Here is a 21,739-nt window from a genome sequence, read left to right as displayed (position 1 = left end):
TTTTTAATTTTCACGATGTTAACAGGAGAAACCGCCCAATTTGTTGTGCAATTTCTCCTGAGTACAATGATAGCCCATATGTGTTAGAAAACTACTTTTTGGGTACATGGTGGGGTTTGGAAGGGAAGGAGCACCATTTGACATTGAGCAGGAAAATTGGTTGGAATCGAGAGCGTATGCCAGGGGTCCTCAAACTACTACCACATGCGGCCCGCGGAGGACTTTTATCCGGCCCGCCGGGCTGTGGGCAGAGGAGAGCGGTGTCAGCGCCCGCCCTTCTCCCCCGCTTTCTCAGAGCCCCGGCAGCCGGATACTTACCTCTCCCCGTGCCTTCGCAGATCCGCTGTCTTCCTGGTCTGCGCTCCCTGTGACGTCTCAGGTCAGAGGGCGCGGTGACGTCTTTACACCGCACCCTCGCGAGTGCTGTCACTGGCAGCGCAGAGCGGGACAACGCCGCCGCGACGCTGGAGTCCGGACCTGAGCAGCGGCAGCAGGCAAGGAGGGAGTGGAGTATTGGATTTTTTTTTTTTAATGTATGGAGGCATGGGACATAATATTAGGGGTGACATCCTGCATGTGGCATTATATGGGGGGGGGGGGTGACATCCTGAATGGGGCATTATACGGGGGGGTGACATGCTGCATGGGGCATTATATGGGGGGGTGACATCCTGAATGGGGGATTATATGGGGGTGTGACATGCTGCATGGGGCATTATATGGGGGGTGACATCCAGCATGGGGCATTATATGGGGGGGGTGACATCCTGAATGGGGCATTATATGGGGGGGGTGACATCCTGAATGGGGCATTATAAAGACAGGGGAGTGATATCTTGCACGGGGCATTATATGGTGGGAGAAAGGGAAATCCTGCATGGGGCATAATAAGGGGGGGGGGGACAGCCTGCATAGGGCATTATAAGGGGGAAACAGCCTGCCTACTGAGGACCTATGCTACCTATTGGGGACATTTACCTGCCTATTTGGGACATTTACCTGCCTATTGGGGACCTATGCTGCCTATTGGGAACATTTACCTGCCTATTGGGGACATTTCCCTGCCTACTGGGGACCTATGCTGCCTATTGGGTACATTTACCTGCCTATTGGGGACCTATGCTGCCTATTGGGGACATTTACCTGCCTATTGAGGACCTATGTTGCCTATTGGGGATATTTACCTGCCTATTGAGGACCTATGCTGCCTATTGGGTACAGTTACCTACCTATTGAAATACCGGTTGATTTAACTTTACTTGTTCTTCATTTTAAATATTGTATTTGTTCCTGTATTGTTTTTTTTACTACAAAATAAGATGTGTGCAGTGTGCATAGGAATTTGTTCATAGTTTTTTTCAAAAACGATATTCCGGCCCTCCAATGGTCTGAGGGACCGTGAACTGGCCCCGTTTAAAAAGTTTGAGGACCCCTGGCGTATGCCATGTCGTGTAGAGCCCCTGATGTACCTAAACAGTGGAAACCCCTCACAAGTGACACTATTTTTTGGAAATCACATCCCTCAAGGAATTTATCTAGAGGTGTAGTGAGCACTTTGAACCCACAGGTGGTTCACAGAATCTGGTAACGTTGAGCAGCGGAAATAAAAAAATTTCCATTTTTCCCACAAAAATGTTGCTTTAGCATCAAATTTTTTATTTTCGTAAAAGGGTTAATAGGACAAAAAGAATGTTAGTGTTTGTTAACCAATTTGTCTTGTTCATGCCAGTACCCCATAAATGGTCAAAAACTACTTTTGAGGTACAGTACAAAGCTCACAAGGAAAGGAGCGACATATTATAGTGCAGATTTTTCTGTTATGGTTTGCAGGTGCGATGTCACATTGGCAATGCCACTGACGTGCCACAACAGCAGAACCCCCCCAATAAGTGAGTTCATTTTGCAAACTACACTCAATGAATTCATCTAAAGGTGCAGTGATCATATTGACAACACAGGTGTGTCACAGAACCTTATATCATTGGGCGGTGAAGAAAAATATAATTACATTACCACAAACATGTTGTATTAGCCCCCGATTGTACATTTTCACGCTGGGAAATCGGTAAAAATGGCACCAAAATTTATTACACAATTTGAACGTGGTAATACCTCATATGTGGCTGTACAGTACTGCTTAGCCAGACGGCAAGACTCGGGAGGGAAGGAGTGCTATTTGACTCTTGGAGCACAGATTTTCTTAGAATAGTTTGTGGACTCCATATACAGAGCCTCGAAGTTCCATAACAGCAGAATCACTCTTCAAGTGACCCCATTTTGGAAATTACAACCCTCTGGGAATTTATCTACAGGTGTAGTGAGTTTTGACTCCATGGGTGATTTCCAGAAACAAACAGCAATAGATGTTGCTGAGTGAAAATTGCAAATCTGCCATTGTAGTGCCTTCACATTGCAGTGCTCATACATTGTAGTGTCCAGTACGTTGTAGTGTAGTGCCCAGTACATTATGACCAGCTCGTGCTTCTGGGGACATGTGCCCTGTAAATTAAGTGGACGCTCATCAACAGTACTGACATGTGGACGCTAAATGGTGGTTTAGGCACACTGAGGCTCAGAAGGGAGGAGGACATTTGGATTTGGGAGTCTGGAATTTGCTGGATTTCTTTTGGGAAGGGTGGGGGTGGTGGATGAACGATTTCGCTTTTCCAGAGCCTTTGTACTACCAGTAATGTGGAAGCCCCTTATATTTCCATTAACAGATGACAGACCTGAGTGGGAACTTGCTTTTTTTGTGGATTGAGTTGAAGCTTTTATTGGGAACACTTTACATAACATTTTGGATCACATTTATCCATCCGATGCTCTATGCTGAGCACTTACATCGGGGTTGTTACGGATCGGGGTGGTGGAACCTCTGTGCTGCGGTGCAAGGAGGGACCAAAGGGGCGTAACTAGGTATCAACTCGGACTGACCAAGGTCGCACGGCGGCTCAATCGACTCCGTGAACCAGGGAAGGAAAGAGCAGAGGGACCAGGTGCTACTCTGGACCAGTCCTTGTATGAGAGCAGGTGACTCCCACGGGTCAGAAGGCAGGGACTGACCGGTACAGCAGATGAGCACGGCCGGTAGGCTGATGGGTGATCCGGGTAGACGGACTGGCAGACACCACGGGTAACTGGCAGGAGCCTCAAGGTAGGCTGACTGGTAGGCATGGCAGGTGACTGGTATGTTCTCCGGGTAGGCAGGCAAGCCTGGCCCTTAGACAGACTGGCGGGTTTGGACCGTAGGCAGACTGTCGGGCTGGAGAGTGTACTTGGCTGGCGGAGACAGGTAGCAGGCAAAGGCTCCGGATAAGCGAACTGGCCAAGCCCATAGACAGACTAGCAGGCTGGGCTGTAAGTAGACTGTCGGGCTAGACTGGTAGTCAGGCTGGCGGACTGGTAGTCAGGCTGGCGGACTGGACTGGTAGTCAGGCTGGCGGACTGGACTGGTAGTCAGACGAGCAGCGGGACCTGAGGGCTGAAGCAGAGTTAGTGCACTGAGCTACAACCTTGCACGGGCACCTCCATTTTGGAGGAGGTGCCTTTTATATGAGAAGTCCTCCGGCCATTGGCCGGGGACTCCTTAGGATGGCGCCAGGCCAGGAGCGCGGCGGTAAGGGGGACAGCGTCTCTGCCTGTCAAGGAGCAAAGACGCCCATACTACAGGGGTTTCCATCTAAATAGCTAAATGACGTAATTCAGATGACACCCCCTACATATCCATTCACTATAATGAGGCAGCAGAGTTACTCTGGACTCTGTATTGCCTCTGTTTAGCAGTGCCCTTTTCAGAGGCGCACAAAACTGTGGCCCGACCACGCTTTTATGCACGCTTAAAAAGACAGACACCACTGGATCACAGGCCAGACAGCGTCCACAGTGCCTCCATCTGCCTCATTACAGGGAATCTTCTGCTGGGGGTCTGTCTAAATCGCGTATTTCAGAGATTTACACGGAAACCCCAGTGTAAGCTCTCAGCGCAGGATAAATGGGAGCAGGCTCCATCTTACTACGTTCTTTGGGAGGCAGAATGAACAAAACAACAGCAGGTCAAGAATTGGTTTTATTTATTTTTTACGCCGTTTCTCGTGCGGTATAAGTGATTAGACGGCTTTATTCTTCGGGTCGTTGTTATTATAGCGATACCACATCGATAGGTCTTGATTTTATGTACACAAAAACAATTTTATAAAAATAATTGTTTTTACATTGTTATATACCGAGAGCTGTAACTTTTTTATTTCTCCGGAACTGTATGTTGGCTTGTTTTTTTGAAGGACAAAATGACTTTTTCAGTGATATTTTTATTTACATTCGATTTTTTGATTGTGTTTTATTCCACTTTTTGTTAGCGGGATGATGAAAAAAGTATTGTTTTTTTTTTCATGGTGTTCACTGAAAGGATTAACTAGTATGAAAGTTTTATAGATCGGGTTGTTCTGGATGTGGCGATACCAGCATTATAGGTCTACGAATGTAGTACAAGTACAGCAATGCTCACCCTACCCTGCTCCAGTGATGCCTCTACACTGCTGCCCTGGTGATTGCTTTCAGACTGTTGCAGAGCTACTGAAGAGTGTTTGCAGCGGTCACGCATGTAGTAAACAATCATTGGGAGCAGTGGCAGAGTCATCGATGGAGCAGAGAAGAGAGAGTATTGCTGTACTTGTTATTTTTAACATCCAAAAGTCAATGGAATGAAGAAAGTTGAAAAAAAAAAACCATTACAAGGGTAAATCTACACATTCAAATAACTTTTCAGAACAAGCTGTCAAGTGCGTTCATGAGGAATAGCACTATATTTGGTCATTATGTGACTTGTATCCATAATTTTCACCAGTTTTCTCTCTGCAGGTTCTAATTCTATTGATTCTGAGGTAGTGGAAGGCGACCAGCTCCCAAAATGCCTCTCATACACAAAACACAAGGACTTCCTGCTCTTTTTTTTCATTGGTAGCGTAAAGACAGGATCTGCAGAGGAATGGAAGAAATTATACAGCAGTACTGATCCGTGTAGCTGTGAATCCAGCAATGGGATAAACTACCTAGAATCTGTTATCTGTCTCACACTCTGCTCCTCACACCTTCTCCCCTTCCCATAGAGAAGAATAGGAGGTCTAACCTGATACCGCACTCAGCGAGCAGTTGATCTAGCCTTGAGCAAGATGGGTTTCAGCTGTTTCTCAAAGTGAATGAGGAGTTCAGGAGGTAGAGGAAGAAGTGGTTTCATAAAAACAGATTTCTCTGATAAATTATATTGCAAAGTTTTATATTTGCTTGTACTGTTGATGCATGAAAACTTTATTGAAAGTAGTTCCTATTTATCTGTCTTGCTATACCTTTATAGATGGGCACTGGATCTTTTATATGCCTGTTTGCACTGTACATGCACCATTCAGTGATATGTGCAGTGCAAAGAAGTTTCTATGTTTTGGGGTATGCAAATTGCCTCTTCAGAGAGGAAGAGGACTAGAATGCTAGTGCCACCTATTGGAAGTATAATCCTATAAGTCAGTATCAACGCTTTAAACAAGCCTTGCCACATGACTTAGGATAAAAGCCAAACCAGAATCTCAATTTGCAGAAACTGTGTTTCGGGGTACTGCTCCTCATCAGTGCATAGTGTGAGATCTGGTTTGGCTGGGTGAGAGGTGACTGGGATCTACTGTAATAAGAGATCTGAATTACACTAATTGTACGGTCGGAATTTATTTTTCTATATGGGGCTTTAAAAAAAAATATGTGTGCTGGCCTTTTTTTAATTTCGTTTCCTGTAATCAGTATTTTTGGGCATGTGGCCTCCTTGGGCTGTGCATTATATACTCCGATCTCCACAGGCTGTTCGCAACGTGGTCAAACCCTGGTCCTGCTCTGCTCTGGTCTATTTTGAGGCCTGGTTGTCACATAGACAGGTGAATCACTACAGTAGAAACCATGCTGATTGGGTATACCTTGTCGTGGTGGGATGGCTTTTATGCTTTTTCTTAATCAAAAAACACCATTAATCTGCAAATATGGGGTTAATCTGCAGGTTAATAGTGTGCTAAAGCAGTGCAGCCGCCGCAGTGAACACCTTGCTATGGGGACGAAATGAACTTTATTCCTCCCGGCAGCCTCGGGCTTTCAGTCATAGAGGTGGGCTAGGCTTTAGTCACCTCTCGGTACATAGTGAGCGGAGGGTATAACCACGCCGGCACTGACTGACAGCCAGCTCGGCACTGACTGACAGCCGGCTCAGCACTGATACACTGCACCCCATATCTGCAGGTGAATAGTGGTTAGTGACATGACAGGTTCCCTTTTACCAAGTACCTTATGTTTTTCCCATCTGTTACTATTTATTGACTTACTGCAGTGTGGCAATGCATGTTTTTATTCTAGGTTTGGCTTGTTGATGGCCACAGGGTACATGTACACCTGCATATTACCCTTATACTAACAGGTGCCCTGGCCCTTGTTTTTGGTTTGGTTAAAAAATAATTAGTTAGGTTTTCTCCAAGAGTTCCCCATTTTTAATGGTTGCAAAACCCGGATTAGTAAACAGCACATGTGCAATTCCTCACCACTGAAGAAGCTCTAGAGGTGGGAATTTACTTAATATTTTAGTAATTTCACTATACAACCTATACTTCTGTATTAGCTATGTAGTCTACATAAAACATACGCCTTCAGTGTATATAGAATTATTCAGAAACTTTTTATCATCTAGAAATATACATTGAAAAATATCTACAAAACTAAAGTAATAATTTAAAAGATACAACAACGACGACACTGGTTATAGGAGAACTCTTCAAGGAGTCGATTGTCACCTAAGTTACTAACACACCTATGAACAGATGTAATGTACTAAAGTCAGCGCAACGCTGGATCAAGATCTAGAAGTCTTGCTGAATGTCACATAACGCACTGGTCAGCCGCTTCATCTTCTCTTCCATGGCTTTCTTACTGCTTGCAGTTTCTTGTAGCAGGTGGCGCATTTCTTCCTCTACACGATAAACCTATAATAGTAGGGTAGGAAAAACATATGTATGGACACTGAAATTAAAGCAGTGTGTAAAAAGGTCTATTCTATGAAGGCAGCACGGTGGCTCAGTGGTTAGCATTGTACAGTGGCTCAGGTGTTAGCACTGCAGTCTTGAAGTGCTGGGGTCCTGGGTTCAAATCCCACCAACATCTGCAATGAGTGTGTATGGGTTTCCTCCCACACTCCAAAGACATACTGAGAGGGAAATTAGAATGTGAGCCCCAATGGGGAGAGAGCTGATAATGTCTGTAAAGTGCTGGAGTATATGATGGTGCTATATAAGCAAGTAAAGTAAATAAAGTTTCCACATTACCTGCATAAATATCCAAGTAATATATAGTCTATAACCTGACAAAGTATAAAGTTGACAAACATAACAACTTGCCCCTTTCACATAAATAAAAAGTAATTGCTAAAAGCAATTTACATCGCATTTTCCTATCGGACCTGAAACGCTTTCCTTTGGACCACTAGAAGGTTCGCTCACAGCGGGAGGGCAGAGTTATAATTAAGAATCGCAAGGAAAAAGGAAGATCATTCTTGGCTGCATTTACCCCTTAATGACCACGCTTGTTGATAGGTGCTGAAGAACCATCATTTTTTTCTTTTTTGGTTTTTATTGCTGAACAAGAGCTTGCTTTCTGCGGGAGGAGCAGTACTTCTCTAATTGTACTATTTTGGGGCCTAACTGTAATATACCAATAGAAGACCATTGGATATTATTAGGCCCCCAGCTGACGTGGTAACCCATCGGCACCTTGTGATTACACTGCAGATTCTAATGGCATACAGAAGAGAGCCCCCCCCTCCCTGAGAAACACTTTGGATGCCGTGGTCGCTACTAACTGTGGCATCTAATGGGCTAAGCTGCTGGCATTAAAGGCAACTCCAATGTCGGCCATTGTTGCATGTGCCCGGCTTGGTATTACAGCCGCACTTCTGCTGGATTTTTGTGAATACAGTGAGAAGTACTGACAAGAGCATCTCATGACGTGTATATATAAATCATTCATCTTTAAGGGGTTAAATAACTATAGACTCCCAGCGCCCTTCAGTCTAGATTATGCACTCCTCATTTATAATCATGAATGATGAATAATAATCATTGAACCCTAATCTGCTCTTTCAGTCTGAACCGCTCTCCTATGAAGTCAACTAGCAATTTATAAATCTTCGAAATGCCTCCAAGGTAAATACCCCACTTAAAGTGTAACTAAACCTTTGATGACATTTCGGTTCCTGCGACCTCACTCATTGTGCACCCCCACGTCCACATAGAAGAGTGGAGTACAGATACAATGTAAAGCCTATACTCGTGCTCCCCTCTGTGTGTATGTGCTCAGGCTCGTGATCCCCTCTGTGTGTATGTGCTCAGGCTCGTGCTCCCCTCTGTGTGTATGTGCTCAGGCTCGTGCTCCCTTCTGTGTGTATGTGCTCAGGCTCGTGCTCCCCTCTGTGTGCATGTGCTCAGGCTCGTGCTCCCCTCTGTGTGCATGTGCTCAGGCTCGTGCTCCCCTCTGTGTGCATGTGCTCAGGCTCGTGCTCCCCTCTGTGTGCATGTGCTCAGGCTCGTGCTCCCCTCTGTGTGCATGTGCTCAGGCTCGTGCTCCCCTCTGTGTGCATGTGCTCAGGCTCGTGCTCCCCTCTGTGTGCATGTGCTCAGGCTCGTGCTCCCCTCTGTGTGTATGTGCTCAGGCTCGTGCTCCCTTCTGTGTGTATGTGCTCAGGCAGTAGCTATGCTCTCCTGTTGCTTGAGTAGTTCAGTATTTTCTTATTTTATTTTATTTTTTTTTTTGAGTGATTGGTGGGGGTCTCAGGACCAGGACCCCCACCAACTGCTTGCAATTAAAATGACACAAAAAAGTGTTAATAGCTTATTTACTATTTAAGGGGGCTGTTGGGTGAAAACAAATTCTCACCTATCCACAGGGTAGGTAATAAAATACTGATTGCTGGAGGTTCAAATGCTGGGAACACCAGAACAAGGAACTTTTATCCCCATTGGAATGGAGCGGCAGTGCAGATACTCGATTTCTGCTCCATATATTCCCTATGGGGCTGCCAAGCACTGCGTCGGGCTTTTTCCAGCACCCCAACAGAGAATGAATGGAGCTATGGTCTGGCATTATCATTGCCACTTTATTCTAATGGGTATAAAAGTGCCCCACAGGGAATAAAAATTGCCCGATCTGCCAACCAATACTGGTCCCAGCAGTCGGTCTCCACCGATCAGTATGTTATCACCTATCTTGTGGATAGTCTACAACTTGTTTTTACTTGACAACCCCTTTAAGGCTCTGACTAAATGCATACAGAAAATACATTTTTCAGACAGCATAGAATGTTATAGTTGGAGGGGACCCCCAGGGTCATCGTGTCCAACCCCGTGCTCAATGCAAGATTCACTAAACCATCTCGGACAGACATCTGTCCAATCTCTGTTTGAAGACGTCCATTCAAGGGGAACTCACCACCTCTCAATGCAGCCTGTTCCACTCATTGATCACCCTCCAAGTCTTCTTAAGATACAAACTCTGTACATTTCAAACAATGATGTTGCCCATACCAACCTCTCAGATCATTGTCCGCCTAACCTCTCCTAGAATAGTGGCAGCTGGATTACAACTGAGAAATGCAGTTTTTGATTACTCCATGAGGCCAAAATACTAAGTTGTATTATACAATATATTACTAAACAGATCTGTCAGACCTAATGAGTCTGGTATAATTACTTTGAAAACCCAAGTCTGAGCACATTTCCAAAGCGCACACAGGTGCACACACTATATGGGCAATGGTTTTAGGACACACGGTTTAATAATGCAATAATAGGTTTTTCCTTCAGTCCCATTGCCCCCGGTGTATGACCTCCGCCAATCGTTGTGCCGCCTGTCTCTACTAACATTTCTTAAGATCTCACTGATATCAGCGTGGCCCTGTAATAGAAGTCACCGGTGTAACAAGTCAGGTCAGAAAATGTCTGCCCTTTTTATATATTCCCCATCACCTGTGTATGATATTATTGAATAAGTGGAAGGAACCACAGCAACTCAGCCATAAACTAGAGACTATGTAAAGTTACTGATTGGGGTCATCGAGTGCTGAGGCGCATAGTGCTCAAGAGTCACCAGCGCTCTACTGACTCCATAACAGCAGAGTCCAAACCTCCTCTGGTGTTACCATCAGCACAAACACTGTGCCAGGAAAGTCATGACATGGGTGTCTGTCCATTGCCAAACAGCTACATACAAGCCTTACATCACCAAGCACAATGCCAGGCATTGGGTGGAATAGATTAAAGCAGCCACCATTGGGCTTTGAAGCACTGAAAACCTGTCCTTTGGAGCGATGGATCACATGTCTCTATTTGGCATCTGATGGTTGAGATTGGGTTTGGAAAATGCCAGGAGAACGTTACCTGGCTGACTGCACTGTGCCAACTTTAGCATTTGGTAGGGGTATAATGATATGGGGATGTTTTTCTAGAGATGGCCTCAACCCTTTAGTACCTGGGAAGGGAAATCTTAAAGTGTAACTATTAGTGTTGATCAAGCACTGAAATACTCGAGTGCTCTGTACATGAATCGAGCACGTTGGACACTCAGACGTGTACAGAGTCTAATACCGGGCATAATGTAAATGAACGTGTAGCTCAAGCATTTTTCTGGAGCACTCTCGCTCTCTCAGAGGATTTGTTAAAGGGGTTTGTAATAAATAAATAAAAAACACATTTAAAATATTAGACATTTTTCTAAATACCTTTATATAGCAAAAATGTAAGCTTTATCTGTCAGGATTCCAAGATGACAGCTACCACCAATAACAACCCATACCAAAATTTCAGAGGACACTCAATAGGAGTAGGACGGCCTGCGTGAAGCACAAGATAGAGGTCACGGCGGAGGAGCGTCCGGTCCGGCATCGTGAACACACAATCCTCTGTTCAGTCTACCTGACAGGACGCCGGACTAAAGCAGAAGATGAACACTGTCTTTACATGACGGAGAATGATCATCTCAGTCATCCTGGCAGTGTTAGGGCGTCTGTCGGGCATCCCGTAGCCTGTCCTACAGCGTGTCCTGACAGGTGCCATGTTTAGAATCCCGACAGCGTGCACTAGATAAAGCAGACCTCTTTGCTACATAAAGGTAGTTAGAAAAATGTTTAATATTTAAATGTGCATTATTTATTTCATTTATTTAATTACATTTCTTGGAGAACCCTTTTAAATTCAGCTAAGTATTTTAGAAAGCATTACTAGACCGGGCAAATAAAGACACCTACTTTCTCATTGGCTGCATCCATGTCCTTTTGCTTCTGACTTGTTACTTTAACAAGCTCGGCCTGATGGGCGGCCAGAATGGAGTCCAGCTGTCTCCTAAAGGAGTCATCCACAGAATGAAGCTTCTCCGTCACAACCCTGTGCATACAGAAATAAGCGGTGAAAGGTGAACTGTGCCCTCCACGCCCCTGATCATTACTTTATATGAAATGTCTGACTGGTCAAGGAAGTGAGAAGATGTAGAACAATCTCCTAATTTCTGGCTGTGAGCTCTTGGGACTGAACGCCCCAGTGTTAGATGAGGCAGCCATATCTACCCCTGTCCCATTCGTCTGTGGACATTCATGCATTATGCAGGAACCCAACATAGATTTTCGTTTGCAGAAAATCCTGCACTGAACTAGAGAAAGAAAAAGCTGAGAAACAAAAAAAGCCAATTGTGTAACAAACATACAAAGCCAGACCGTCTCTCTGCGCCCCCCCACCCCCCATTTTGTTGTAGTACTCTTTTGGAGCATAAATGATATGGATAGACGATAGACAGTCATTAAACATCAAACAAGGTTACTAACCATTTTGATAAAAAGGTGGGCTTCACTGCCTCCTTACAAAGTTTCTTTAAACCAAAACCGCTTTCTACTTACTTATGGTTATGGAGGCTTTTGTCTCTCTCTTCAATCAGCTTCTTCTCCTTGGCATCAAAATTCTCTTTCATCTGCCTGACTTGTGTTTCAAGCTGGCTTAGTAATTCCGCTTTATCCTGCCACTTCTTATTCATTGCACTATGAATAGAAAGAGCAAATGCCTGAAATGAGCCAAGATTCCACATCAAACAGCACAAGCGACATTTAGGGAAACCTCTGCTCCGCCAGCGGCCTGATCACCTGGAAGCTTTCTTCACATCCAGCAGCTCGGCCTCCTTTTCTTCTAGCTGGAACTTGATTTCTTCTTTTCTTTCTGTCTGCCGCTCCAGCTTCTCTTTCAGTTCTTGCAACTGTGTTGCTCTTTCATCGTTTTGCTCTCTTAATGTCTTCTCCATCTCTAGATTTTCAGCACGTAATTTCCTTATTCGTTCATCCCTTTCCTGCAATCCCTGATAAAAGAATGTGCAGCAATGTACCGATCCAAGTTATACTTGTAGAAAACAGTTTCTTCCAGGTCAGATGGGAAGCAGAGACACCGGTGGGGGATGCGGTATCGATTATGTTATTAATATTTTTTTGGGTACCACCAAGACCTCATTTTTTTTTTTTTTTTACTTGTGGACAAACTCTTTTGAATATAGAATTTTCTTCTCGATTTGTGAATTGGTCAGGAAAAAAATACCAGCGATTGCCATCTATACCTACAACAAGCTAAACATAGATGTGCACGTTTCCCATTTATTCCTCCATGTTCACTGCTATAACCTACCATACGTTGGAGTCTGTATAAAGAAAGACATATTAAGCAGGCAATTCTTCAATTAGTCAGCACATAAGTTTCACAGATATTTAAAGGGAGTCTGTGTGCAGGTTTTGATGTGTAATCCGAGAGCAGCATGATGTAAGGGCAGAGACCCTGATTCCAGCGATGTGTCCCTTTCCACATTGTGTTTTGCTGTTTCGTTAAAATCAGGTGTTTTATGAGCGTGAGATTAGAGGACTAGCGGCCTCGTGCCTCCTGGTCCAAACACGTCCCCAGTACTGATCAGCAGCTGTACATAGAAAGCTCCAATCAGGGGTGTAGGTGGGGTTATACACACTCAGCATTTGAGCTCTGCTACATCTACAGCAGAAAAAAATGATTTTATTACCACTTCTGCAACAAGTATAGTAAGTGATACATCGCTGGAATCAGGGTATCCGTCCCTCTATCACGCTGATAGCAAAAACCTGCAGATACAATCCCTTTAAAGAAACCAGTGCTTTATCTAGAGCTGTGCAGACTTTAGATGTAGCAGCTCATCTCCCCGTCTGACAATAGGATCGGAAGTTGAAATTCGAAACGCAGATCTTTTCACCACAAACATAATAATTTGTTGGGGAAAAGTCTGGAGGCCTCCGTACTCATTAGATGGTCAAATGATCCCAACAAAATTGACTGATGCTATCAACCTGTCTAAAGTGTCTAGAGGCCTTAAATGGAATCGGCCAGTAGGTTTTTGCTATTTAATCTAAGAACAGCATATTATAAGACAAGAGAGACTGATTCTGGGGATGTGTCACTTATTACTGTGTGTGCTGTAGTTTCAACGCAATCAGTGTTTTATCAGCAGGAGATTATCACTGCTCCACTAGGTCTCACTTGCAGGCCAGTCTGACTAATCTGTGTAACCCCACCCCCTCCATTGATTGTCAGGTTGCAGACAATGCACACAGAAAGCTGTCAAACAGGGGTGTGGGCAGTGTTATACACAGCCCAGAATTCTGACCACTGCCACATCTAGAACAGAGAAAACAGGGATTCTATCAAAACTGCACCAAGGTGTCTAGTAAGTGATACATCGCTGGCTTCAGGGTTTCTACCCCTACATCATGCTGCTCTCATATTACATAGGAAAAACTTGCTGACAGACTCCCTCTAAGTTTAAACAAGACAAGACTATTCGGTTATTTTTTTTTTTTTTAAGTGCCACTGATCATCCATCATTATGTTTAGACAAGTCAAAATAAAGGCACTCCATGCACAGTCCCTGTCTCATCACATCAGCTAGGAGCCATTGCACATCTATATAAAGATGCAAATTTGAGTCCTTTCTGCACTCCATGCCAACTCCTGCAGCGGAAGCCCCCTTCCCATTATAATATATATATTATATATTAAAAAAAATAAAGCTCGCCAGAGGATTTTATGCATATGCCTGGCCGTCCTAGCATTATCTTGCAGCTTTCGGGCATTACATTTTCTCCTGATCTCTACCATTTTCCTCTGGCAGGTAGATGGAAGGGCAGAGCCTGTTGTGGGATGATCAGTGGGGGGAGGCTCCTGCTGCGGCCAGCGGCTTACAACCAGCCACTTGGCTACAAAGAAGGAGATTTGGAGAAATGGCATAATTATGTGAATTCTGTACATTATTTTCTCAACTCTGGTTCATGTATGAGGGAAGATCTAATCAAAGGAAAGGTGGAGATTAATGCAGGAATTGTTGGGTTTTTTTTTGTATTTTTTTTTCTCTAGGCTTGGTATTCTTTCAGATGGATCTAGATGAGCCCCATTATTTGTGAGCGGAGCACTGTAGGCCTTAACCACTGATCCTGCTATCCTAACTCTTCACAACGTCTGGTATAATACTACTAAATGATGAATCTCTACAACACGAGCCACCTAAATGAAATACAATCACTCCTGTCCAATAAGCTGTGACTGACAAGTACCGGGCACGTCTGGGGCAAGCTATATAAACCAAAATACTCATGGACTCACTTCTTTTAGTTTCCGGATGGTCTCGGTCTGATCATCCACCATTTTGCTTTTGATCCTCAGTGCATCATTATCTCTTTCATTTTGCTTTTTCAATGTCTCTAGCTCTGCGGAAAGGACGTCAATTTTTGCTTCCAGCCTTCCTCGGTCCTGGGCCAATGCAACACCTGGAAAATTAGTTTGAGGATTTCAAGGGACTATTTCTAAAAGAGGTTTTTCTCGTCTCGGGAAATAAAGTGTATTCGGTGTATCACAAACTTTCTTATACACTTTGAGTATTCATTTTTCATTTTTTTTTTCTTTTAAGATAAATGTTAGCTTTGATTGGAGGGGAACCCTTTTTTTAGCTGCTAGAAAAGGTTGCAACAAGACGCCTACACGGTTGGATGTGGCTGCCACTGACTCCAACTGTATAGAAAAATATACGCAAGACAAAAAGTGGTACATTCATCGGAGAAAACTGCAGTCTGACACGTTTTTCTGTCCTGTTGAAGAACAATATCCAGACATGCACTGCTTTTCAGTAGAAGTCAACAGGATCCAACTGTATAGGCATCCAACTGCATCCTGGTCCAGCAGCCAAGTCGGTAGTCCATGGCGGCTGGAGCAGAGACCTGCCAACCTTCTCCTACCTGCTGATATTCCCCAGCGCCACCACAGATTAGAAGACCTGACGCCACGTCATCATTGCAGAGTGACGCACACATGACGTCACACCGGGCCTACTAATCTAAAAAGATGCCAGCAGCTAGAAGGTTGGCATGGCTATGGTCCTACAGACATGGACTACCGACTTGGCTATTGACCAGGGTGCTGCAAATATTTTTGTTCGACTCTAGTAAACTTGCATTATTACGAATTGTAGGAAAAATGCAAGATTTTTCATTTGATACAGGTTATGATTACATACGGTAACATGAATGTTTTAGCATGTATACCTGTGTAATTATTACTAGACAAACAATGTCCAAGTCTCAAAACATGCATTTTTTTCTATGGTCTGATCTCCCACAATGTCAACGAGGACCAGATATTGTGTCTCGTGTGTGAAGCATATCGTCCCATCTATCGTGAAGACATTTAGGGTTTCATTACGAAGTACAATGGTACAACACAATTTAGATATAATCTGGTAGGAGCCATAATACAAACCTCTTTATGGCAGCCTCATAGTCGGGGTCTGGTGTTTGGATCCCCCACTATAAGCTAGATTGATACTGTCTACGTTGGCCTCCATGATACCATTAAGAAAGAAAAAAATTCTAAAAGTTCTGTGAAACTGAATAATAGGATTCAATGGCTTCACCTTGCTGAGTTAATTCTTGTCCCCAGATTTTCCTTTCAGCCTTTAATCCATCGATCAGGGACTCTTGGGCCGTGAGCTGTGATAGGAGTTTGGATTTCTCCTGCTTCAGAAGCTCAATCTGAACAGTTTTTCGTTTTTCTTCTTCCGCCACCATTTCCAGGCTGCGTATTCTGCTCTATAATAAGAGTAGTGTCAATATTAATCAAGTGCTGTGTATATACAGCGATCAACGCCTAATCATAGATAATAGCTCATATATGGGGCAACATGAACACTGGATTTGTGCAGTCTTCACAGTTATTCAGCTTTTTTTTCATAATCTACAGAAGATCTGAATAGTAAGAAAAAATGAATGTAAATGTGTCCTAAGCAATTATGTGATCCCTGGTCATCCAAAGCATCACATGTTCTTAGTATGTGAGATGGGGATCACTAATGGTGCAGGCCCCTTGCATCCACTGAAGCTCAGCGTCTTCCACCACACGTGAGATCATGGGGCATCTTGGTAGAGACATCACCTAAGGTAGTGATTAACATTGGTGAGGTCTGGGGATCCGAGAATGAAAAGTGTCAAAACCTATCCATGAGATAAAAATTCCTAGTCTTTCCAAAATATGCGGTTAGGAATTTCGTGACTTAAAACCAGAAACTTTAAAAAGGGAATCTGTCAGCAGGATTTCACTATTTATATGCACATGTAGCTCTTTCAAATACAAAGTCCAGCAATACCTTTACATGGCCAGTCCTTTCCTCTTTTATTGAGAAAAGGAGATTTTTGTGTACTCACCGTAAAATCTCTTTCTCTTAGCCTCTAATTGCGGGACACAGGATCTTGGGTGTTATGCTGCTGTCCACTAGGAGGCGGCACTATGCTTATCTGAAAAAGATTAACCGTGGCTCCTCCTCTGCAGTATACACCCCCGGACGGCATCAGCCTACTCCAGTTTTGTGCAAAAGCAGTAGGAGGAACGTAACATGGATAACATAACCATGCCTATAAGAAGGCAACTATGTAAGAACTCAAAGGAAAACCAACATGACAACTCAACATAACGGCCCGGAACGGGCAACAGGGTGGGGGCTGTGTCCCCCAATTAGAGGCTAAGAGAAAGATTTTACGGTGAGTACACAAAAATCTCCTTTACTCTGTCGCGTCATTGGGGGACACAGGACCATGGGACGTCCCAAAGCAGTCCCTGGGTGGGAAGCAATGGACGAATATTGTGTAGACGGGTCCCTATAATTAGGGTACTGCCGCCTGCAGAACACGTCTGCCCAGGCTCGCATCTGCTGAAGACTGGGTATGAACGTTGTAGTGTTTTGTAAAATTGTGTAGGCTGGTCCAGGTGGCTGCCTTACACACTTGTTGTGCCGAAGCCTGGTGCCGAAGGGCCCAGGATGCCCCTACCGCACGTGTAGAATGTGCCGCAATACCTGCTGGAATAGGCGAATTTTTGAGGCGGTAGGCCTCTTGTATGGTGGATCTGATCCACCTGGCAAGGGTAGCCTTAGAAGCTGGCAGACCCTTGCGGCCACCTTCCAGAAGGAGGAAAAGATAATCAGATTTCCGGAAGTGCGCAGTCCTAAACACATAGATACGCAATGCCCTTACAAGGTCAAGCGTATGCAAAGCCTTTTCCACTCTATGAACCGGAACCGGACAGAGGGATGGTAGTGAAATTTCTTCATTGAGATGAAAGCTGGACACAACCTTCGGAAGGAAGGATGGAACCGTACGGAGTACTACCTTGTCCTGGAAAAAAATCAGGAAGGGCTGTCTGCAGGAGAGTGCTGTGAGTTTTGACACCCTGAGTAGCGAGGTGATTGCCACGAGTAAAACCACTTTATGGGATAGAAGACGGAGTGGGACTTCCCTAAGGGGTTCAAAGGGTGTTTCCTGTAATGCTGTCAGCACCAGGTTGAGGTCCCACGCTTCTAGAGGTCGTCTGTAGGGGGGAACCAATCGGGAAACCACCTGGAGAAATGTTCTTACTTGCGGTTTATGAGCAATGCACTTTTGAAAAAGCACAGAAAGAGCTGACACCTGGCTCTTAAGGGAGGCCAGGGATAGTCTGGCTTCCAGACCCGCTTGGAGTAAACCGGAGTACCCTGGGAAGGGAATAAGGGAGTGGGGTCTGGTTACAAGATTCGCACCAGGCAAAGAAAGCTTTCCAGGTACGGTAGTAAATGTTAGCAGAGGTTGGTTTTCGTGCTCTGATCATGGTTTTAATGACGTCTGGCGAAAAACCTGCCTGGGTTAGAACCCAGGTCTCAATGGCCACGCCGTCAAATTGAGGGCCTCTAAGTTCTGGTGGTAGAACGGGCCTTGTGACAGAAGATCCGGGCGGTCGGGAAGACGCCAGGGAACGTCTGCTGTGAGTCATACGATGTCGACGTACCATGTACGCCTGGGCCAGTCCGGTGCGATCAGGATGGTTGGAACTCCCTCCTGTTTGATCTTTCTCACCACTCTGGAAATCAGGGGGAGAGGTGGAAAAATGTACAGGAGCTGGAACTGGGTCCAGTCCTGAACCAGGGCGTCCGCCACTAGCGCTCTCGGGTCACGTGTTCTGGCCATGATGTTGGAGACTTTGGCATTGAGGGGAGACGCCATTAGGTCCACGTCCGGAGTGCCCCAACGATGGCAGATCTGTTGGAAGATTTCGGGATGGAGAGCCCACTCTCCCGAGTCTATTCCTTGTCAGCTGAGGAAGTCTGCTTCCCAGTTGTCTACGCCCGGAATGTGGACCGCAGAGATAATGGAGCTCGTTTTCTCCGCCCAGTGAAAGATGCTGCAGGGCAGGTGCAATCGGTATATGGAGGTATGCTGCATCTTGTATGTCTATGGAGGCGAGATATTCTCCTTTTTCCATGGATGCAATGATTGACCGGAGGGACTCCATACGGAAGTGACGTACTCGTACATATTTGTTGAGTTGTTTTAGGTCTAGTATGGTCCGTACCCCTCCTCCTTTCTTGGGGACTACGAAAAGATTGGAGTAGAACTCCTGGAAGCGCTCGGCTGCGGGGACAGGTATTATGACTCGTGCTTGAAGAAGCGATGAGACCGCTTGGTGGAAGGCGCGAGCTTTTGCTGGCGGTTTTGAGGGAACAGAGTCTGTTTGGTGGGTTGGAAGTGAACTCTATTTTGTATCCTGAAGACACTAGTTCCCTGACCCACCTGTCTTCTGTAATAGGTAGCCAGACTTGATGAAAGAGTAAAAGTCGGCCTCCTACAGGTGGGGTGTCTTCCTGAGTCCGTGAGTCATGATGAGGAGAAATTCTTAGATTTTCCTCCTTTTGATATTGAGTGGCCTGCCTTTGACTGCCAGGATTTGTCCGACTTTTGTGTCGGCCTCGAGTCTTCCCTGCATGTGAAGCGGCTGTTATTTTGTGTTGGCCGTGAAACGGACCAGCCGGAAGAGCTCCGAAAGGATCGGAAGCGAGCTTGGTTACGCTTGTTATAATTGCGCTTGGGCTTCAGTTGGGGAAGAGAGGTACTCTTACCCCCGGTGGCATTGGATATCATCGTGTCCAAGCTTTCACCGAAAAGTCGACCGCTGAGGTATGGAAGGTGCGTGAGGGACTTCTTTGAGGCTGCGTCCGCTTTCCATTCACGCAGCCAAAGGATACGCCGAATTGTGATGGCGTGTGATATTGCCCCCGCTGCACCCCTTGCAGAATCCAGAGCTGCATGAAGCATGTAATCTGCCACAACTGCTATCTGAACTGCTTGGTCCGACAGTTCAGGGGCAGAAGCTTGGAGGCCAGTTTGTAGATTCTTTGCCCAAGCCAGTATGGCCTTGGCTGCCCAGACTGAAGCGAACGCGGGGGCTAGAAAGGCCCCTGTGGTTTCGCAGATTGAGCGAGCCATAATTTCTACCTGCTGGTCTGCTGCATCCCTGAGGGTTGAGCTATCTGGCAGTGAAAGAAGTGTCTGTGCTGCCAGCCTGGAGACTGGGGGTCTACTGCTGGTGGGTCTGTCCATTCTTCGGTGGTTTCCTTTGGAAATGGGTAACGGGCCTCCAGAAGCTTGCGATTGGTAAGCTTCTTGTGAGGCTGTGAGAATTGTTTTGTGAGGATAGATTTAGATTCTGGATGATCCAAGAAAACCTTATGCGGTTTGAGAGCTCCATGAAATGAAATCTTATTTTGTGGTGCGTCCGGGATCGGATCAGAGATGTCCAGCACCCGATGTATGGACGAGATTATGTCCTCAACTAGCGCAGCATTGCTAGGTGGGATTGGAGTTAGGGATCCATCAGTTTCCTTGTCGGAGTCAGAATCGCAGATGCCTTCTGACTCTTGTGTATCACTAAGGTGTCTCCTAGGTGACCCAGAATGGGGGATTTCTCTGGACGTCTGAGGTGATCCTCCTTGCGACACTAAGCGAAAACTGGAATAGGCTGATGTCGTCCGGGGGTGTATACTGCAGAGGAGGAGCCACGCTTAATCTTTTTCAGATAAGCATAGTGTCGCCTCCTAGTGGACAGCAGCATAACACCCAAGGTCCTGTGTCCCCCAATGAGGCGACAGAGTAATCAGTGTTTGAATTGATTGATATGCACATGGCTATGATACATCTGAAGCCTCTGTCACTCCAGCTCTATTCCCCGCTTCCTCCTGCTTGACTGATTCCTTTGCATGGAATCACACATCATAGAAGCCATCAGTCAAGCAGGAGGATGTGGCACTGGATGGGGAATAGAGCTGGAGTGACAGAGGCATCAGATCTACAAATGGCCTTTTCAGCATATCATTTCAAACACTGATTTCTCTACATGCAAATATGCAGATTTGAAAGAGTTACATATACATATAAATAGCTTGGAGGGTGAAATCCTGCTGAGATATTCCCTTAAAAAGGTGAAGACAATATATACAGTATATACACACACAAAAAGCAAACCTACTTTGAGAGAATTTATGTTTTCTTGCTTTGCTTTAGTGACGTCTGCTATTCTGGTCTTCTGCTCCTTCACCATGGTAGTGAGCTCCTGAATTAAACTCGCAGATTGCTTCTCTTTATGGCGGCTGTGAGAGAGCGCTTCTTTATGCTCCGCTAGCTCTGCCGTGACGTTATCAAAGCAATCTTTAACCTATGACATGGAGAACCACATTTATGTCCTACAAATCCTGTGGTTGTGGTAATTAACAACTCATTAGAAATGTACTTTACTTGATAAATCCTCCTACAAGTCGATGTGATTGGTTACGAAAAATGGCACAAACTGCTCCAAATTTGTCAATATGGCCCATGTGCCTAGATAAATCCGGCACATTTAATGACTCTCATACTTAATCACTTTTATAGACACTTTTCAAAAAAGTTTCTAGGTGGAGATACAAAGTGTGTAAAGCACATAATACATTGCAGGAAGCAGGTAATTGTGCTGCAATCTGTGACAGAAGTCTGAAGTGATGACCTATACTTGCCTTTATTCGAGACGCTGAGCTATTGTCTCTAGGCTGATAAGAGCAGCCATTACCACTGACCGTGTAGCGAATTATTCTTGCTGTGCGTCATTATCCACAAATCCATTACAAGTTTTCCTTTTGAACTTTAGAAAATGACAGTATTCATGGTAAGACCTGCTTAATTTAGACCAACGATTCTCAAAAACAGCACAGCTTTGGTCAATAGGATGATGACTTCAATAGAGAGATATGGAGGAGATGACAGGAAGATCGTTGTACGCAGAATTTTCTTGCTCCCTTA

The 21,739-nt window shown here is 45.0% G+C and overlaps 1 protein-coding gene across 2 annotated transcripts in view; it reads right to left on the bottom strand.

The window, feature by feature from the left end:
- Positions 1–763: 763 nt before the first annotated feature.
- Positions 764–21,739, bottom strand: part of LRRCC1 (leucine rich repeat and coiled-coil centrosomal protein 1) — a 93,742-nt gene continuing 72,766 nt past the window's right edge. Inside the window, exons 14-20 of one of the 2 annotated variants that reach the window (XM_073679520.1) lie at positions 20,934–21,119; positions 16,021–16,195; positions 14,718–14,881; positions 12,197–12,405; positions 11,957–12,094; positions 11,315–11,450; positions 764–7,004 (exon numbers count right to left, since the gene is read on the bottom strand). In XM_073679520.1, coding sequence (XP_073535621.1) covers positions 6,882–7,004; positions 11,315–11,450; positions 11,957–12,094; positions 12,197–12,405; positions 14,718–14,881; positions 16,021–16,195; positions 20,934–21,119 — 1,131 coding nt within the window. In that variant the 3' untranslated portion in view covers positions 764–6,881. Of the gene's footprint in view, positions 7,005–11,314; positions 11,451–11,884; positions 12,095–12,196; positions 12,406–14,717; positions 14,882–16,020; positions 16,196–20,933; positions 21,120–21,739 lie in introns of those variants that run through there. The other variant, XR_012320167.1, reaches the window with a different exon arrangement.

This window comes from Phyllobates terribilis, unplaced genomic scaffold (genome assembly GCF_046119375.1).
Source record: "Phyllobates terribilis strain yellow unplaced genomic scaffold, ASM4611937v1 Scaffold_4__5_contigs__length_816908805, whole genome shotgun sequence".
In the NCBI taxonomy this organism is placed as follows: Eukaryota; Metazoa; Chordata; class Amphibia; order Anura; family Dendrobatidae; genus Phyllobates; species Phyllobates terribilis.
The sequence above is the reverse complement of the archived record's forward strand: the minus strand, read 5'-3'. Positions and strand labels throughout refer to the sequence as shown.